We start from the raw sequence: 18,615 nt of genomic DNA, 5'->3' as shown, positions 1-18,615 counted from the left end.
CTTGAAACAGGTATTAGTCTTAAAGACTTAGATTATAGAGTAACCTTGCCCTGAAAGTGTGCATACAAGTTTTGAATACTTGTAGGAGACATGCACTTTGATTTTGATATCAAGAGGGGGTAAATTATCTATAATCCGAGCTTTTGCACATATAAGTTAAATGATACCAATTGAAACACAATTGAAGCGTTATATCACTTGTAGTATATCAATTTTAGTATATGTCATATGAAAATACCAATTGGTGTATCATTTTCTTAGGAATGTTAAATAAGCTATGTGCCGTGCTTATCATTTTAAACCATGTAGGTTTGCTCAAGAATACGAATTTAAAGTGAGCAATCCTACCATATGATTTACCTAGTATGCGTGCATCAAAAGTAAATAACAAATGTAGCACTAGGTATGAAAGGTAACAACTAGATATTGGAAAATAGATGCGCATATCTCTACTACTAATTATGTAGCTATTGTAGGCGTGCACACTCCATGGTTCTGCCGCTGCCGCGGCCGCACCCCGCCCCGCATCTCGCCCGCAATCAGCGCCTCCGCCGCCGCAGCCCATCCCGAAACCTCCGCGCCCCCGCCCGACCCCGCGCATCCCGCAGCCCCCGCCCCCTCGCGCAGCCTTGGCGCCATGACCGCCGCCTCTGCTCCCTCCATCCCGCGCAACAACGACGACCGTCGGGGCCTCGCCTGGCAAATCATGTGGGGAATCCACCCGCCAGGCTTCTCCCTGACAGCGGTAGACGGTGGCGGCGATGGGGCCGAGAGCGAGGAGGCCCCTTCCCCATCCTCTACCCTCCCCTGTGATTCCAGCATTGGTGCCCGCATCCCCGCCGTCCGAAGCATGGCGCTCTTCGTCTCCTCCCTCGCTGCCGCCCTCTCCCACCTCTCCCTCCCATCGACCTCCACCCCAAGCCTCACCCGGCCTCGCTCATGCGCCTGCGCTCCACCTACCGCCGCGCTGTTAGCCTCGCGCTCCATATAGAGGAGCTAGACGGCCACTGGCTCGGTGGCCGGAGCAAGAACGACAGCAGGATGAAGCTGCTGCTGTCCAACCCCTACACCGACGTCTTCAACAGCGACGGCGAGGACGACGACCGCGCCGCCGGCCGCGACAGCAAGAGGTCGGGCGAGTCGGCGGCGGAGACCTTCTTCTCCTCGTCGCGAAGCTTCTCGTTGGACTCCTCTGAGTTCTACACCAATAAGAAGCAGCACAAGAAGAATACGACGACGAAGGCAAAGGCGAAGGGAATGGCGAGGAGGTGATGGCTGTCGAGGAGGAGGAGGAGGAGGATGCCGGGCTGCCGGGCGGGTTCGCTTCACTTCCAGATCTGGAAGCACGAGCACGATCGATCGTGCAGTGCAGGTCCTGATGTGAGGCGGCACTGCTGCTTCGAGGCGCAGCTGCACGCGCTCCAGGCGGATCCGGCCACGTTCACGTCTGATCCCGAGGACGCCGAGGACTTCGCCGCGTGGAGCAAGGAGGCGCTCTCCCAGGCCGCCGCAGAGATGCAGGGTTTTTCCTGTGAATCTGATAAAGCATGGGTAGCGCAAGCAGAGATGCAGGGTGAACCATTCCAAATCTGATAAAGCATGGGTAGCGCAAGCAGATATGCAAGGTTTTTCCTGCGATATTATGTTTACTGGTGAGTAAATAACTTTTTTGTTTCAACCGTGGTCTTGAAATATTGGCTTGCTATTGAGCACGACTAGAAACAACAATAATTTGAGTACTAGCATTAGCATATCTTTTTGGCAATAAATTGCATATTAGTTTATAGTTATGTTTTATATTTAATCTGTCGATGGCAGAGAAATATATGGCATATAGTTTGGACATGGTACTATGGTAGAAGAAAAGATTATAATAGAGGCAGGGTAGAAACATTGAATTCAAATATTTAATATTTGAAAACGTGTTAGCCGTGCTAAATGGTAGTATTTCTGTTTAAGTTCACATGATGCCTTACTTTTTATTTTTCTTTACCTGGAACTACGGAAGCTTCGTTTTTACAGATAAGGGATCTCATTACTGGTTAGGTGATTTAGAGATATTTAAAAGGAAATTGTCACATATAATATACATATATTACCATCCACAGCTTTGTTTGTTTACCTGGTAGTTAATCTATGTATGTAGTTTTCCAGTTCTGTTTGTGCCCTTGTCCTGTCTTCATATTTGCTATCTCATTCTAAGGTGCGACTTTGAGAGAGGACAGTGTATGTACCCAAGTTGAATGTCATAATTTACATTGTTTTTTTGTATTTCAGTGCCGTTAGTACTTTCTATTCGATTTAGATGTCGATAATTAGGATCTTGTTTATGCTTCATTGTGGCCATAAGCATGCTGATGTATTTCACGGATAGACTGAGCATTGATGTAAGACAGTTTCTATCGAGGAATCTTTTTGTTTTCTTCTAAAGTTTGTGTGCCAGTATCTGCTCCACTGACTGGAACAAATTCATTGGTCCAACAGATTGGATCATTGGACTGATCTCAACTCCTTGTTTAGTTTGTATCGCCAACTGTTATATACCATATTGGGCACTCAATCCGAAGCTTCAATTTATATGTGATGAAGTGTTCTTGTATATCCAGTCTGATTTGTAATTGTATTACTACTCAATCTCTGAACAGATAAGGAGCTAGATATAATTGAGATGGCTGTGTACGGGGACGTCATTCGTCCAGGGAAGCAATGTCGCTGCAGAATAGTAGCCGAGGTGCTCGGGCAGGTGAAGCCAACGAATCGCATGGCTGCATGTGAGTTACCAGACAAAGGTGCCTCTTAAAATGTATAATTCAAATAAATTGGTTTCGACTCTCACCTGTCAGAACACAACCTTTTGTAGCGCAGTTGATTCCATTCAACAGGGGAACTTGAGTTCTTCTCACAAGGCATAATATTAGGAACTCACCGACATCATTCAGAGATAACAAATCTTCCCCTGTCCCAGTGTCAAACATAGGAGTTGAAAGGATCACGATGCCCAAGAGGGGGGTGAATTGGGCTTTTCTAAAAATCAACACTAATTAAAGACTAAGCAAGAGCTAAGCAAGAGCCCAACTTCACCCCAACAACTAGCACTAAGAATATAATACTAGAAATGCAACAATGCTAAGACAATACTTCAAATACTTGCTAAACAAATACACAATGTAAAGTGCTTGAATTAAGTGCGGAATGTAAAGCAAAGTTTAGAAGACTCCTCCAATTTTTCCCGAGGTATCGAAGAGTCGGCACTCTCCACTAGTCCTCGTTGGAGCACCCGCGCAAGGATATCGCTCCCCCTTGGTCCTCGCAAGAACCAAGTGCTCACTACGAGATGATCCTTTGCCACTCCGGCGCGGTGGATCCCTCAAGACCGCTTACAAACTTGAGTCAGGTCACCAACAAGATCTTCACGGTGATCACCGAGCTCCCAACGCCACCAAGCCGTCTAGGTGATGCCGATCACCAAGAGTAACAAGCCGTAGACTTTCGCTTGACCAAGAGAAGCCTAATGCAAGTGGTGTGTGCTCTAGGTGGCTCTCGCTAGCGCTAATGAGGAACAAACGCGGATTAAGATTCTCTAATCTCCTCACTAGGCTTTTGGTGCTTGCAATGCTCTAGCAATGTGCTGTAATAAATGTGGAGTGCAAGACATTGAATATGGTGGGTGGAAGGGGTATAAATAGCCCTCACCCACCAACTAGTCGTTACAGGCATCTCACTGCGCAATGGCACACCGGACAGTCCGGTGCGCCACCGGTGCGCCAACGGTGCGCCAACGGTCGATTCCAACGGCTAGTTCTGACAGCTAGCCGTTGAACTCATGGCACACCGGACAGTCCAGTGCGATGTCCGGTGCGCCACTAAAATTCAACTCTCAAACCTGCGCTCTCGGGTTTCTGTGGAGGGAAAGCCTCTGCCCCGGACCAGCCTGGCCCCACCTAGCAGAGGGTGCACCGGACAGTCCGGTGCACACCGGACAGTCCGGTGCCCCCAGGGACAGAAACCCTACTTCTTGTTTTTCAGCTGATTTTCAAATCGGTTTTCGTTCTAACTTGTGAGTGAGTTCTAGAGTGACACCTAGCACTGTATGTGAGTGTGATTGTGCACCAACACTACACTAGAACTCTCTTGGTCAAACTACTCATCGACAACCCCTCTTTATAGTACGGCTAAAAGAGAATAAAAGACCTAACTAAATCGCGAGTGTCCACATCTCCTTGACACTCGGACTCCGTAGACCTTCACCTTTTGTTTCGTCGTTTTAGCCGTCGCTTCGAGTTCTTATCTCCGGGATTGTTTTCACCGTTGTAGTACTTCTACCTGTCATGCGACCTAACTTACCATTTGTCTCTGCAAAACACACGTTAGTCACATATAATATTACGTTGTCATTAATCACTAAAACCAACCAGGGGCCTAGATGCTTTCAATCTCCCCCTTTTTGGTGATTGATGACAACCCTACAAGTTTTGTGAGAGTAGTTTGTTTTGAAGTTTCTGTCAATAGAAAGAATGGTTAGTTATACTCAGTAATTTTTGACAGAAAGAACGTGTACCATAATAATAAGAGTGAGCGCATACACATCATAAGATTCTTGTTCATATAAAAGTGAAGTTAAATCAATGAAACAAGAACTAGAAGACTGGTGATAAAATATAAGGTGAAAACATAATACACACAGTCAATCATAAGCAACGAGAGTATATGTCGAGTTTGTGAGCCAAAAACATCAAGCTAGTACAGAGAGTAGCAAGCACATATATTACATCAAAAATGACTCTCTACTAACTCTCTAACTCCCCCTAGCTCTCACAACTCATATCTCTCCCCCTTTGGCGTCAAACACCAAAAGGGCACCCAAACCTAAACATCTGAAGCAGGAGGAGGCGGCGGGGGCGCATCCGGTCGCGGTCGAGGCAGCAGAGCGAACGCTGGCAGAGGGTCAGAGTCAGTCTCGGATCCAGGATCTGCGGTAGAAGCTGGAGCTGGTACTGACTCGGACTGAGGCCGCGCTGCAGGAGCTACCGGAACAGAAGAGGTCACAGATACTGCCACAGCAGTAGTGGTAACAGCAGATGCTGGTGGCACTGGCGGCTGCGGGCAGACAGAGCTGAGAACCGGAGAGGTGAACGCCAAAGTGACCGGCCGGAGCGGAGAGGTACCAACAGGCGGTCCTGACAAAATCGATGGCACAACTAGAGCGTGAAGCGGAGGAGGTGGAGCAGACAGAACCGGAGGTACTGAGACACCAGACTGTTGTAGCATAAGAGCCATAAATGCCCTACTCTCAGCCCGATCCTAAAGTAGCTGCTGCTGAAGCGCATCCTGCCTGTCCTGCATGTTCTGAAACATCGAGAGCATCCTCTCAGATAACCGGACCTGCTCGGCTGCCAGGTGAGCCTGCTGCTGAGTGAGAGTCTGGAGATTCGAAGCAAGAGTAGGGTCCATAGCCTGAGGAGTAGCAGGGGCAGCACTAGAACTCCCAGCCTCATGATCATGTGAGCGTGGAGGCATAGGAGGCGGAGGCGGAGGAGGAACCCCAAAATCATCATCATCATCATCATCATCATCATCAGCAGCTGTACCCTGAGTGTCGAACTGACGAAGAGTTGCATCCTCGGCCTGAGAGTAAAAAACAGGAGCAGAAGCTGACATAGGAATCTCAGCCGCAGGACGGTAGGATCCAAAAACGAGGCGAGAGGCCTCAAGGGTGCCCTGAAACCGAGGAGGCTGAATCAGCTGCGCAAAGATGTGGCACAAGTAGTGAGCATAGGGCAACTGCCGACGAGCACGAATCCCATCCAAAATGGTGTCCTCGATCTCACAAATCAGGAAGTCCACAACGTCAAACTCAGAGTGAGAGACCAGGGCACCAAGGAGCCAAAGCTGAATATGAGTGGTAGCCTCCCTGTATCCCATCCTCGGCAGAAGAGTCCGTCTGATAAGCTCATATAAATACTTGGCTGCTGTAGTAAAATCTGCCGGTGAACGTCGCGACCCATCTGAGAAGGGTGGGCGGAACAGAGCCGCGACGTGAGCTGTACCCGGAGCCACACCGCCGTGAGGGCGACGAGGAGGGTCAGAAGTGTCGTAGCAGAGGCTGTGAAGACGAGTCGTCGACTCGGGGAATCCAAAGAGCTGGCGGATCTGACTGGCAGTGATGGTGACATCCTCTCGCTCAAAACGGAACCTCATCCAGTGATGATCCGGGTCAATCCATACAGAGGCGTAGAAGACTCGTACCCACTCCTCAACATACCTGCCGCTGGTAGTCAAAAGGGTCTGAAGGCCAGGCAGATAAGTGAGGTGCGCCTCAGAGTCAGCACCGGCTGCAAGCAGAAAGGCTGGAAGATCCAAAAGCTGGTGCACTCGCAGAGCTATCTGAGCAGACATCTGAGCTCTGAAAAACGACTCCTGAATACGTGTGCTGAAAAGGTCACCTGCTGCAGGATCTCTCTGAGCTGGTAGCCAAGACTCCACGGGTACGTATCTGAACCTACGTACCCGTGCCGCTGTAGCACGCTGAAGGTCAAACAGTCGAGGATCCGTAGCCAGGGGTCGAACCTCAGTCTCATCGCGCTCCCGGAATCGAGGTGGAGGGACAGGAGGAGCTGAAGCGGGAGCGGGAGGAGGAGGAGCAGTGGAAGCTGGCGTAGTGGAGGTAGCGGGTATGGCTGTGGAGGTGGATGGAGCAATAGGAGTGACGGGAGCAGGCAGAGTGGGTGGCGGAGTGGAAGCGGAGGTGTGAGTGGAGGAGCGAGGCCGGGAGGCGAGACGACGAACACGGTAGGCGATCTGATCTAACGGAGTCTGCGGCTGATCTCCAAGCTCGGCCTGCGCAGCAGCTGCTGCAGCCGCTGCCGCTGCACGGGCTGCTCTGTCCGTACGCCGCTTCTTGCGGCCTTCCTGCTGCTCCAAGTAAACGGTCTTGCCCTTGACCTGCCTGAAGGGGCGATGAGGATCCTCATCATCGCCTCCCCCTGGCGCCGACACATTCTTCGTGCGCGGCATCCTGAACTGATGTCTGCAAATGAGAGAGAGTGACTAAGCACAGAGCGAAAATGTCCGATAGATTAGCAAAAGATGAGATGACTACCTGGAAAGCTCACACGAGAGGTGACGATCCAGGCAGGACGGGAGACGGCACACGGGCAATCAAGGTCACTGAAATGACAGAAGAGGTGAGCACGTATTAGTCACATAGTCATAAGTATATGAAATGTGAATAAATACACACACAGAGAGATATGGCACAGAAAACACGAGACGAGACGATCGATAGGTCAAACGGCGTGAAAACGACGTTTGAACGATAAATAGTGCCATAGGAGGTTTGGAATTCGAATTGAGGCACGAAACGACATGGAATTGAGCTGATACTTCACGAATAGGTTTATATAGGTGAATATGAGTGAAGTGTGTGCTTGGTTTGAATTTAGGCGAAGAAAAAGAGATTTGGGCACTCGGCTCGGAAACGATCGCTCGAAACGGGGAATTGAGTGAAATTGAAGCCTGAAAACTCGGATTGGCGTGAAATTTGGCAAGTATGTTGCTGGAAGTGTTGTGAAGGTGCCTGAAAAATTTGGGTTCAATTGGAGCATTTTTGGCTGGTTTGGGCATTTCACCGAGCACGTGGCGTGCGAGGAATTAGGGTTTCGGTGAAACGGCTATTTGAGGTGGGAAAACCCTCCCGAAGGAGCTAAGAACCTGCAGGGATACTCAATACACACAGAGACACACATACCACAACAGGGATTCACAAGATTTCACAGGATTTGGAGTTTTGCACAAAAGGGAGAAATGGGAGCCTCTGCTCACCAGAACAGAGAGAGAGAGGAGAACTGAGGGAGAGATGGGCTGCTCACCGAGGAGGGAAGGAGAGGGGCACGAGGTCGCCGGAGCACAGTTGGAGACGGTGGCCGCCGGTGGTGGGAGATTGCCGGAGAGAGGAGGAATCGCCAGGGACACAGAGAGATAGCGCTGGCAGTGAGAAGAGATGAGCCTCTGGCTCGGTCTCGGGCTGGAGGCCTTTTTTTAAAACGCGATATGGGCGCACCGGACAGTCTACAGTGCCTGTCCGGTGCACACCGGACAGCGCACAGTAGCTGTCCGGTGAACCACCGGACAGCGCACAGGAAAAAGGATTTTTAGCGCGCGGCTGCCGGTGCACCGGACATTGCACAGTGCGGTGTCCGGTGCACACCGGACTGTCCGGTGAGCCTAGACAGAGGGAAGATTGGAAAATTTTGAATTTTTCTATCTAACTTCCAACCAAACCAAATCCCAACTTATAATCACACAAAATAACACTTGTTGGGACAGGTATTGGTACCCTCATATATTTTTCAAAATATTTTTCCATAGGCTAGATAATTTTTAGAGAAAATAGGCAAATGGTGAAATTTGCATTTTGGCTTGCACTAGGGGTTTTCATGAGTGATTTGAGTTTTGAATACTCCCCCTAAGTGCAGTACCTCATGCATATTTCAAGAACCAACAATTGCATAAGAAGTAAGAATTTAAGTGCTAAAAGCTTAAAACTAGGACTTGTCAAGTTTGACCCGAGTTAAGCTTTTTCACTCGCTTTGTTGGCGGTTATCTCAACTAGGTTAGACAAGCCCTAGATGCAATACAAGAAATTTAAACATGCAATGCAAGCTTGACAACACCATTTGACATTTTACATAAAATTTCTGAGATCAAGAATATTTAGTTCATTCCTCAACATGCAAAAGCGGGTCTTATCAAGTGGCTTAGTGAAAATATCCGCTAATTGATCTTCCGACCTCACTCCTTCTAAAATGATATCTCCTTTAGCAACATGATCTCTAAGGAAGTGATGACGGATATCAATGTGCTTGGTGCGGGAGTGTTGAACAGGGTTATTAGCAATTTTAACAGCACTCTCATTATCACACAACAAAGGTACCTTTTCTAGAACTACGCCAAAGTCTAGAAGAGTTTGCTTCATATATAAAATTTGTGTGCAACAAGCACCTGCGGCAATGTATTCCGCTTCGGCAGTTGACAAGGCAACACTATTTTGCTTTTTGGATGTCCATGAAACTAGTGATCTACCAAGCAGATGGCATCCCCCAGAAGTACTTTTCCTATCAATTTTGCAACCGGCATAATCCGAATCGGAATAGCCAATTAAATCAAAAGTAGCTCCTTTGGGATACCACAGACCAACGCTTGTGGTGTGCCTGAGATACCTAAGAATTCTCTTAACAGCGCGAAGATGAGCTTTCTTAGGATTAGATTGAAATCTAGCACACATGCAGACACTAAACATAATATCGGGCCTAGATGCGGTAAGGTACAATAAACTACCAATCATAGAACGGTAGAGAGTTTGATTAACCGGGTTACCTCCCTTATCTAAGTCGAGATGTCCATTTGTAGGCATGGGGGTCTTGATTGGTTTGCACTTCTCCATGTTGAACCTTTTCAACAAGTCTTTGGTATACTTCTCTTGTGAGAGAAAGTTACCATCTTTCATTTGCTTGACTTGAAAGCCGAGGAAGTACGTTAGCTCACCAATCATTGACATCTCGAACTCCTTCGACATCAACTCACCAAATTCCTTGCAATGATAGTCATTTGTCGAGCCAAAGATTATATCATCAACATATACTTGACAAATGAAAATATCACCGTTATGTTTCTTTGTGAAGAGAGTTGTGTCGACGGTCCCGATCTTGAAGCCCTTTTCGATGAGGAAGTCGCGAAGGCGCTCATACCAAGCCCTTGGAGCCTGCTTTAGCCCATATAGCGCCTTGGACAACCTGTAAGCATGGTTAGGATATCTAGGGTCTTCAAATCCAGGCGGTTGCTCAACATATACAAGTTCATTTATGAAGCCATTTAAAAATGCACTTTTTACATCCATTTGATAAAGTTTTATATCATAGCATGATGCATATGCAAGTAGGATACGGATGGCTTCCAGTCGAGCAACCGGTGCAAAGGTCTCTCCAAAATCTAAGCCTTCAACTTGAGAGAATCCCTTTGCGACAAGTCTTGCCTTGTTCCTTACAATCACACCTTGATCATCTTGTTTGTTTCTGAACACCCACTTTGTTCCAATGATTCTTGCAACTTGTGGGGGCTTCTCCAGGGTCCAAACTTCGTTACGGGTGAAGTTGTTAAGTTCTTCATGCATGGCATTCACCCAGTCCGGATCCTGTAGCGCCTCATCTATACAAGTAGGCTCAACACAAGAAACAAAAGAGTGATGTTCAATAAAAGAAGCATGTCTATATGATCGAGTAATAACCCCTTGTGAAGGACTCCCGATGATTTGGTTTTGAGGATGAGCTTGAAGTAGTGATGAGTTTCTCCTGTCAACCACTTGGGAAGAAGATCCTGGAGCATCAACATCTTCGGCTTGTACCCTTGCTTGTTCATGAGAGACAAATGTATCTTCATTTGCATGCCTCTCATCTTTTTCATCATCTTGTGGTACATTTGATGAAGAAGGCCTGTCAATGATTTGCACCTCTTCTTCATCTTCTTTTGGTTTGATAGCTCCAATAGGCATGTTCTTCATTGCTTCCCTAAGTGGCTCATCACCTACATCATCAAGATTTTCAAGTGCTCCTTGGGAGCCATTAGTCTCATCAAATTCCACATCATATGTTTCTTCTACCACGCCAGTGGCATGGTTGAATACTCGATATGCTTTGGACTTTAATGAATAACCCAAAAGAAAACCAATATCACAACGTCTTTGAAACTTCCCTAGGTGATGGCGTTTCTTGTAGATGTAGCATTTGCACCCAAACACCCGGAAGAAAGAGACGTATGGCTTTTTCCCATTTAGCAGTTCATAAGGAGTCTTCGCAAGTAGCCGGTGAGGAAATAGCCTGTTTGATGCATAACAAGCAGTGTTGACAGCTTCGGCCCAAAACCTCTCCGGTGTGTTATACTCATCAATCATGGTTCTTGCAAGAGTGATCAAGGTCCTATTCTTTCTTTCAACAACTCCATTTTGTTGAGGTGTGTATGTTGCAGATACTTCATGCTTGATCCCAATTTCATCACAGTACTCATGAATGTTGGTGTTGTCAAATTCTTTGCCATTGTCACTTCTAATCTTCTTGATCTTGCAATCAAATTCATTTTGTGCTTTCTTGGCAAACTTCTTAAATATAGATGCAACTTCAGATTTGTCATGGAGAAAGAACACCCAAGTGTATCTTGAGAAGTCATCAACAATCACTAGACAGTAGAGGTTGCCACCGGCACTTACATAATTTGTAGGTCCAAATAAATCCATATGAAGTAGTTCTAGTGGCCTTGATGTTGACATGAAAGCTTTAGTAGGATGTGTATTAGCAACTTGCTTTCCAGCTTGACATGCACTGCATGGCTTGTCTTTTTCAAACACCACATCCTTTAATCCTCTAACCATATCTTTCTTTAATACCTTCTTGAGTGTGCTCATCCCAACATGTGCAAGCCTCCTATGCCAGAGCCATCCAAGTGAAGCTTTGGTGAAGAGGCAAGTTCTTAAGTCTGCATCTTCTGAAGTGAAATCCACTAAGTAGAGGTTGTTGTACCTAAAACCTTTGAACACCATTGATTCATCATCCATCTTTGTTACAATAACCTCTGTTGGAGTGAATAAGCATTGAAGTCCAAGATCACAGAGTTGACCCACTGATAATAAATTGAAGCTTAAAGGTGCAACTAAGAGAACATTTGATATTGATAAATCATTTGAGATTGCCACCTTGCCAAGTCCTTGCACTTTTCCTTTTGAATTGTCTCCAAATGTGATTTTATCTTGACCATCAACATTCTCATCCAGTGAGGTGAACATCCGTGGGTTGCCTGTCATATGTTGTGTGCATCCACTGTCAATAACCCAATGGCTCCCACCGGTCTTGTAGTTCACCTACATCCATAGCCAATTCAAGCTTGAGTTTTGAGGGCCCTATATTGTATAGGACCAGTGACTCTCTCAATTAAGGACTTTGCCACCCAGATTTGTCTAGGTCTACTCTTGTTTGGTGGACCTAGGAATGTAACTTTAACCTTTCCATTTGCAACCTTTCTTAGAACATAATGAGCATTGAAAGCAAATGGTCTTGAGTGCTTAGGCAAGGGAGTTGGTGGTTTGGCTTTGCAGTTGTGGGCAAAATGACCTTCATTTCCACACTCAAAGCATTTGATAGGCTTGTGAGTCTGCTTTGGCTTGTATTGAGTGGTAGCTTTCTTTTGCACAAAAGCATTGTATCCAATACCACTCTTGTTGTTTTTCATAACTGTGTTCATAAGCAGCTCATTTTGGAGGTATTGACCCTTGTTGAACTTTTGCACACTTGTTGCAAGATGTTCATTTTCACTTTTTAGTTTCTTGACCTCATTTTTAAGCCTTTGATTATCCACTGCCAACTCATTGTTGAAATCATTGTTCTCAATAGCAACCTTTCCTCTAGTAGTTGCATCAGTCAAGTAATTCTTCAATTTTTGGTTGTCTAAAGTCAGGACTTCAACTTTTTCAGTCAATTCAGCATGTAGACTAGTTTGCTCTTCTTGACTCAAATCATCACATGAGGTTGCTACATCAAACTTAACAACAGGGTTAATAGCCTCATGTGTTTTGCAAGATAAAAGTTCATTTTCAACAAGAAGATTGTCATGATCAAATTTAATTTGAGTATAGTCTTCCTTGATCTTTACTAGTCTATTTTGCAACTCCCTATTAGCTTCATTTAATTTGTCATATTTTTCCTTAGCATCTTTTAGGGAGTTTGTGAGCTCATTTATAGTTGATGACATAGTTTTATTCTCTTCTTTTATTTCATCACTAGCCTTTATAACTATGTCATATTTGGCATTTAAAGATTCATTTTCATTTTTCAACCTATCACATTTAGCTTTTGACTTTCTAATGATTTGAGTATATTCTTTAAGCAAGTCAGCTAACTCATCATATGAAGGTGAAGCAAATTCCTCATCACTATCACTATCACTATCATCAGCAGTATTAATATCATTTTGTACCTTCCGTTCACCCCTAGCCATGAGGCACAGGTGAGAAGTTGATGATGGCGATGGTGGTGGTGAAGAGAAGTCCCCGGCGATGGCGGCAACTTTTTCATCATTCTCTTCTTCACTTGAAGAAGACCCACTTGATGATTCGATGTCGGTGAGCCAGTCGCCAACAATATATGCCTTTCCATTCTTCTTCTTGTGGAACCTCTTTTGCTTTCCATCCTTCCTCTTGAAGAATTTCTTTTCCTTCTTTTCATCATCGCTGTCATCTTCTTTCTTGCCCTTGAACTTATTTTTCTTGGGCTTGTTGCATTGATGAGCAAGATGACCGAGCTCACCACAGTTGTAGCAGTCCATCTCAGAAATGGGCTTTCTTTTGTTGGAAAAGAATTTCTTCTTTCTTGAATCAAATTTGATGCCTTCTCTATTTAGCTTCTTCAACATCTTGGTGGTCTTCCTTACCATCAAGGCAATGTTTGCATCAAGGTCATCATCACTTGAGGATTCTTCCTCAACTTGTATTTTTGCTTTTCCTTTTCTTTCATGATTTGCTTTGAGAGCCAAATCCTTTCTTTTGGAAGATGATTCTTCTTTGTCGTTGATGTGCATGTACATTTCATGCGCATTGATCTTTCCCAAAATTTGTGTAGGTGTGGTAACTGAAAGATCCATTTGATGTAGCACAGTGACAATGTGTCCATATTTATCTATTGGGAGGACACTGAGAATCTTCCTCACAACATCCGGTTGTGAGATTTGAGTAAGCCCCAATCCATTAACTTCCTCTACAAGAATATTGAGACGTGAGTACATAGCATTTGCATTTTCATTAGTAAGCATTTCAAAAGAATTTAACTTTCGCATGGCTATGTGATATCTCTCCTCACGCTCACTTCTAGTTCCTTCGTGTAGAGCACAAATGTCCATCCACAAATCATGAGCATTTTTATGATTTCTTACTCTATTGAACACATCTTTGCAAAGGCCTCTAAAAAGGGTGTTTTTGGCCTTAGCATTCCATTTCTCATAATTGAACTCATCACCTACAAGATTTGTGCGATCTCTAGGTTCGGGGAATCCTTGTGTGGCGGCTTTATAGACACCAATGTCTATAGCCTCTAAGTATGCTTCCATATGAATTTTCCAATAAGGAAAATCGTCACCATCAAAAACGGGAGGAGGTCCATCCCCACCGAACATCGTAACTCTAGCGGTTAAGCTAATCTATGAGCAACAAGGTTCTGATACCAATTGAAAGGATCACGATGCCCAAGAGGGGGGTGAATTGGGCTTTTCTAAAAATCAACACTAATTAAAGACTAAGCAAGAGCTAAGCAAGAGCCCAACTTCACCCCAACAACTAGCACTAAGAATATAATACTAGAAATGCAACAATGCTAAGACAATACTTAAAATACTTGCTAAACAAATACACAATGTAAAGTGCTTGAATTAAGTGCGGAATGTAAAGCAAAGTTTAGAAGACTCCTCCAATTTTTCCCGAGGTATCGAAGAGTCGGCACTCTCCACTAGTCCTCGTTGGAGCACCCGCGCAAGGGTATCGCTCCCCCTTGGTCCTCGCAAGAACCAAGTGCTCACTACGAGATGATCCTTTGCCACTCCGGCGCGGTGGATCCCTCGAGACCGCTTACAAACTTGAGTCGGGTCACCAACAAGATCTTCACGGTGATCACCGAGCTCCCAACGCCACCAAGCCGTCTAGGTGATGCCGATCACCAAGAGTAATAAGTCGTAGACTTTCGCTTGACCAAGAGAAGCCTAATGCAAGTGGTGTGTGCTCTAGGTGGCTCTCGCTAGCGCTAATGAGGAACAAACGCGGATTAAGATTCTCTAATCTCCTCACTAGGCTTTTGGTGCTTGCAATGCTCTAGCAATGTGCTGGAATAAATGTGGAGTGCAAGACATTGAATATGGTGGGTGGAAGGGGTATAAATAGCCCTCACCCACCAACTAGCCGTTACAGGCATCTCACTGCGCAATGGCGCACCGGACAGTCCGGTGCGCCACCGGTGCGCCAACGGTGCGCCAACGGTCGATTCCAACGGCTAGTTCTGACAGCTAGCCGTTGGACTCATGGCACACCGGACAGTGAACAGTCACTGTCCGGTGCACACCGGACAGTCCGGTGCGATGTCCGGTGCGCCACTAAAATTCAACTCTCAAACCTGCGCTCTCGGGTTTCTGTGGAGGGAAAGCCTCTGCCCCGGACCAGCCTGGCCCCACCTGGCAGAGGGTGCACCGGACAGTCCGGTGCCCCTAGGGACAGAAACCCTACTTCTTGTTTTTCAGCTGATTTTCAAATCGGTTTTCGTTCTAACTTGTGAGTGAGTTCTAGAGTGACACCTAGCACTGTATGTGAGTGTGATTGTGCACCAACACTACACTAGAACTCTCTTGGTCAAACTACTCATCGACAACCCCTCTTTATAGTACGGCTAAAAGAGAATAAAAGACCTAACTAAATCGCGAGTGTCCACATCTCCTTGACACTCGGACTCCATAGACCTTCACCTTTTGTTTCGTCGTTTTAGCCGTCGCTTCGAGTTCTTATCTCCGGGATTGTTTTCACCGTTGTAGTACTTCTACCTGTCATGCGACCTAACTTACCATTTGTCTCTGCAAAACACACGTTAGTCACATATAATATTACGTTGTCATTAATCACTAAAACCAACCAGGGGCCTAGATGCTTTCAGAAGTTGCACTGAAATTTAAAGAAAACAAAGAATTTTATTTGGGGAAGGTTGAGTGGAAAAATACTTGCATTTTAGATTCATTCTATCTGTATTTTCCCTGGCAATGAGTCCACTTGTTCTTGCACAAAACCTATAACCACTGAGTGAAATGAAGATTATTAGTGAACTAAATTCCTAATAAAGCAATCCTTGGTACTAGAATCACCTTGAGTCAAACTATTTTAAAACTATTTTAAGTATGACCGCTTATATATAAAACAATAAGATCTTGCTTCTCGTGATGTTGTTTCAAGATCAATGACAATGGAAATTAGAGAATGACGTGGTGTAGGTATGTATTCGTGCTAGGTGCCTGTTTTTTTCTTCCTCTGTTTGGAACTTATCTTTTGATCTGATTACTACAGGGCCATTGAAGGACCACATTTATTTGCATCTGAACCATCTGCCGCCTGAGGTTCTCAAAGAAAGGCTCCCTGGTATTTCTGAAACTGCTGCTATTTTTGCTGGTGTTGACGTCACCAAGGAGCCCATTCCAGTTTTGCCTACTGTGCACTACAATATGGGTGGTATCCCATGTCCCAATGAACTACCATGGGGAGGTTTGTATTGAGCATGTAGTAAACAAATATGGGTCAAAACCTGCATATTGTAATAGAAATATATTCTGCTATTCTGCATAACAGGTAGTGGATATCAAGGGTGATAATCCAGATGCTGTTATCCCTGGTCTAATGGCTGCTGGTGAAGCAGCCTGTGCATCTGTCCATGGTGCAAATAGGCTAGGCGCAAATTCACTTCTTGACATAGTTGTTTTTGGCAGAGCTTGTGCAAACAGGGTAGCAGATATTTCTAAACCAGGTAGGTTCCTTATATTCACGGGGAGGTATCACGGGACGAAGTCCGCGCCGAGGAGAGGGTGCAAAAGGTTGTGGAGAAGGAGGGTATCAATGTGAAGTACTTCTGGGTAGCACGTTGTACCATGTGGAAGACCTTCCCTTCCGCCTTGACGACATACCGTCCAACTATGGTGGCTTCAGGGAGGCTATGAAGGGGCTGGACATCAGAAAGGTGCTGGAGGCGCCCGAGGAGGTCAAGTGCGTGCCCATGAAGAATGTGCTCGAGCCTAGAGACATCCCCACGCTTGCTGAGCTCGGTCTCACTACTCCACCAGGCATGGCACATATGAGTCGGCTTCAAGACATAGATCACTTTCTTTTCCTGTAGCATGCTTTTAGATCTTTAGCTAGGTTCACCATCTTGACATTTAGGCCCGAGTTCACTTTATAGTCTATACGTGGTAATGGCTTAAAGCATTCAGTACTTCTAAGTAAATTGTACAGGTACAACTAGAAAGGTTTCTGGCATTCAGTACCACGATGCATTCTGTCGTTGAACCTGTTTGAGCTGCTGAAGAAGTCTGGTTGGCAGGAGGGCACTGGCCTTGAAGCGCGGGACCAAGGCCTCGAGCATGACAGAGAGGGTTTGATTCGTTTTCTTGTGTGATTGTTTGCAAAGAATAATTGTTTCTTGAATAGATCATTGTCTGAAATATCTATGTCCAGAGTTCCAGTTATTTTTATTGTTCTGTTAACATTACCCGTCACTTCTACTCTATTGAATATTTTGTTATGTGATTACAACTCATTTTTTGTACGTGACTAATGGCAAGGAATAACTGATTGTTGAATATTTTATTACCTGAAATAAACTTATTGGTCTGTACTTGTTTATTTGCTCGGAGTTTAGTTGGAATTTTAATGGACTTTATTGTCACTTCAAAAATATCAGGTTGCAGTCATTTGTTGACGAAGATGACAGAGAATTGATGCATGAGTAACTCATTGTTTTAGAAGGTAAGGTATTGCATTGATCACCTCCCCACTCTGTCCATCCCGCCTCCCCCATGCCGCTCACACCTAACGCTGCTCCACCCCTCCTGTTATTTCATTCAATCATTATAGGAGAATCAGAAAGTGTGTGATTGGTTTGCCATATGAAAGTTTCCATTCATCTCTTTTCCATTTGCACTCAGTCTTCTTGATTTTCATTCTTCCAGATCACCTCTCATAAAGATGCATGGCCATTTCTGGAGCCGGTGGATGTTGTAACTCTACAGCTTCCTGACTATCACAACGTAATGGCTAAACCTGCTAATATAATTTTGTCATTTATCGCTGCAGTTGATGCCTAACAGAGTAATAATTTTGGTTACAAGGGGATATTGTTGTAGGTAGGTGAAAATATTTATCACTAATGTTGTTGTATATCTTTAGTGTTATCCTGGATGTATGAGCAATACAAAATCTTGACAAGGTACACTGACTTTTATCTTGATCCAGTTTGGCCTCCGTTTGCATTATATTGCAAGCACATTTATATAAATATAAGTATATAACTACAATAGACATGAGCCATTGTAGTTAGTGGCTTTTCCTTTATCAGTGGAACCTTCTCACTTAACTGCTAATGTTGAAATTTCAATTCTAAACTCGTCATTGCTCCGCAAGACGCCCAATATTTTATTGAATAATGATAAATGAATCTTTTTTTATTTTGTTCTTAATCTTTGGTTTACTATGTCCTGCTGCTAAATTTGTTAAATAGGCCAGATCTCTTGGTTTCAGAAGTATGTTGTATTTTGTATTATTTCTACAAGTTTTGAACTTTACTATGTCTTATTTCAGTTCTGGGCATTCAGAAGCCGTCATATGCTGCATGGAAACAATAATAATGAGATTGGTAATTGAGGAGAGTGAGGATGTCCAACCACAGATTGCTTCATGTCTACTCCAAAATGTTAGAAAAGAAGAAAAGGTATCATCCTTAATTTTATCTCACATCAGCAACATAGATTTATTTACAACTAATTAAGTACTCAGTGTAGGTGTCC

The 18,615-nt window shown here is 44.9% G+C and overlaps 1 protein-coding gene and 1 long non-coding RNA gene across 2 annotated transcripts; both read left to right on the top strand.

The window, feature by feature from the left end:
• Positions 1–1,299: 1,299 nt before the first annotated feature.
• LOC103635275 (uncharacterized) lies at positions 1,300–2,908 on the top strand. The gene is made up of 3 exons (XM_008657768.3): positions 1,300–1,573; positions 1,626–1,652; positions 2,646–2,908. The coding sequence occupies exons 1-3, from the start codon at positions 1,300–1,302 to the stop codon at positions 2,798–2,800; spliced, it is 456 nt and encodes a 151-aa protein (XP_008655990.1). The 3' UTR covers positions 2,801–2,908.
• Positions 2,909–15,985: 13,077 nt separating this feature from the next.
• Positions 15,986–17,205, top strand: LOC118475594 (uncharacterized). Its single transcript, XR_004855034.1, has 3 exons — positions 15,986–16,056; positions 16,130–16,324; positions 16,409–17,205. It is a non-coding gene; the product is annotated as an uncharacterized lncRNA (long non-coding RNA).
• Positions 17,206–18,615: the final 1,410 nt, after the last annotated feature.

The sequence above is a fragment of the Zea mays genome, chromosome 1 (assembly GCF_902167145.1).
Source record: "Zea mays cultivar B73 chromosome 1, Zm-B73-REFERENCE-NAM-5.0, whole genome shotgun sequence".
Taxonomy (NCBI): domain Eukaryota; kingdom Viridiplantae; phylum Streptophyta; class Magnoliopsida; order Poales; family Poaceae; genus Zea; species Zea mays.
Note: the sequence above shows the minus strand (reverse complement) of the source record. Positions and strands in the feature narration are given on the sequence as shown.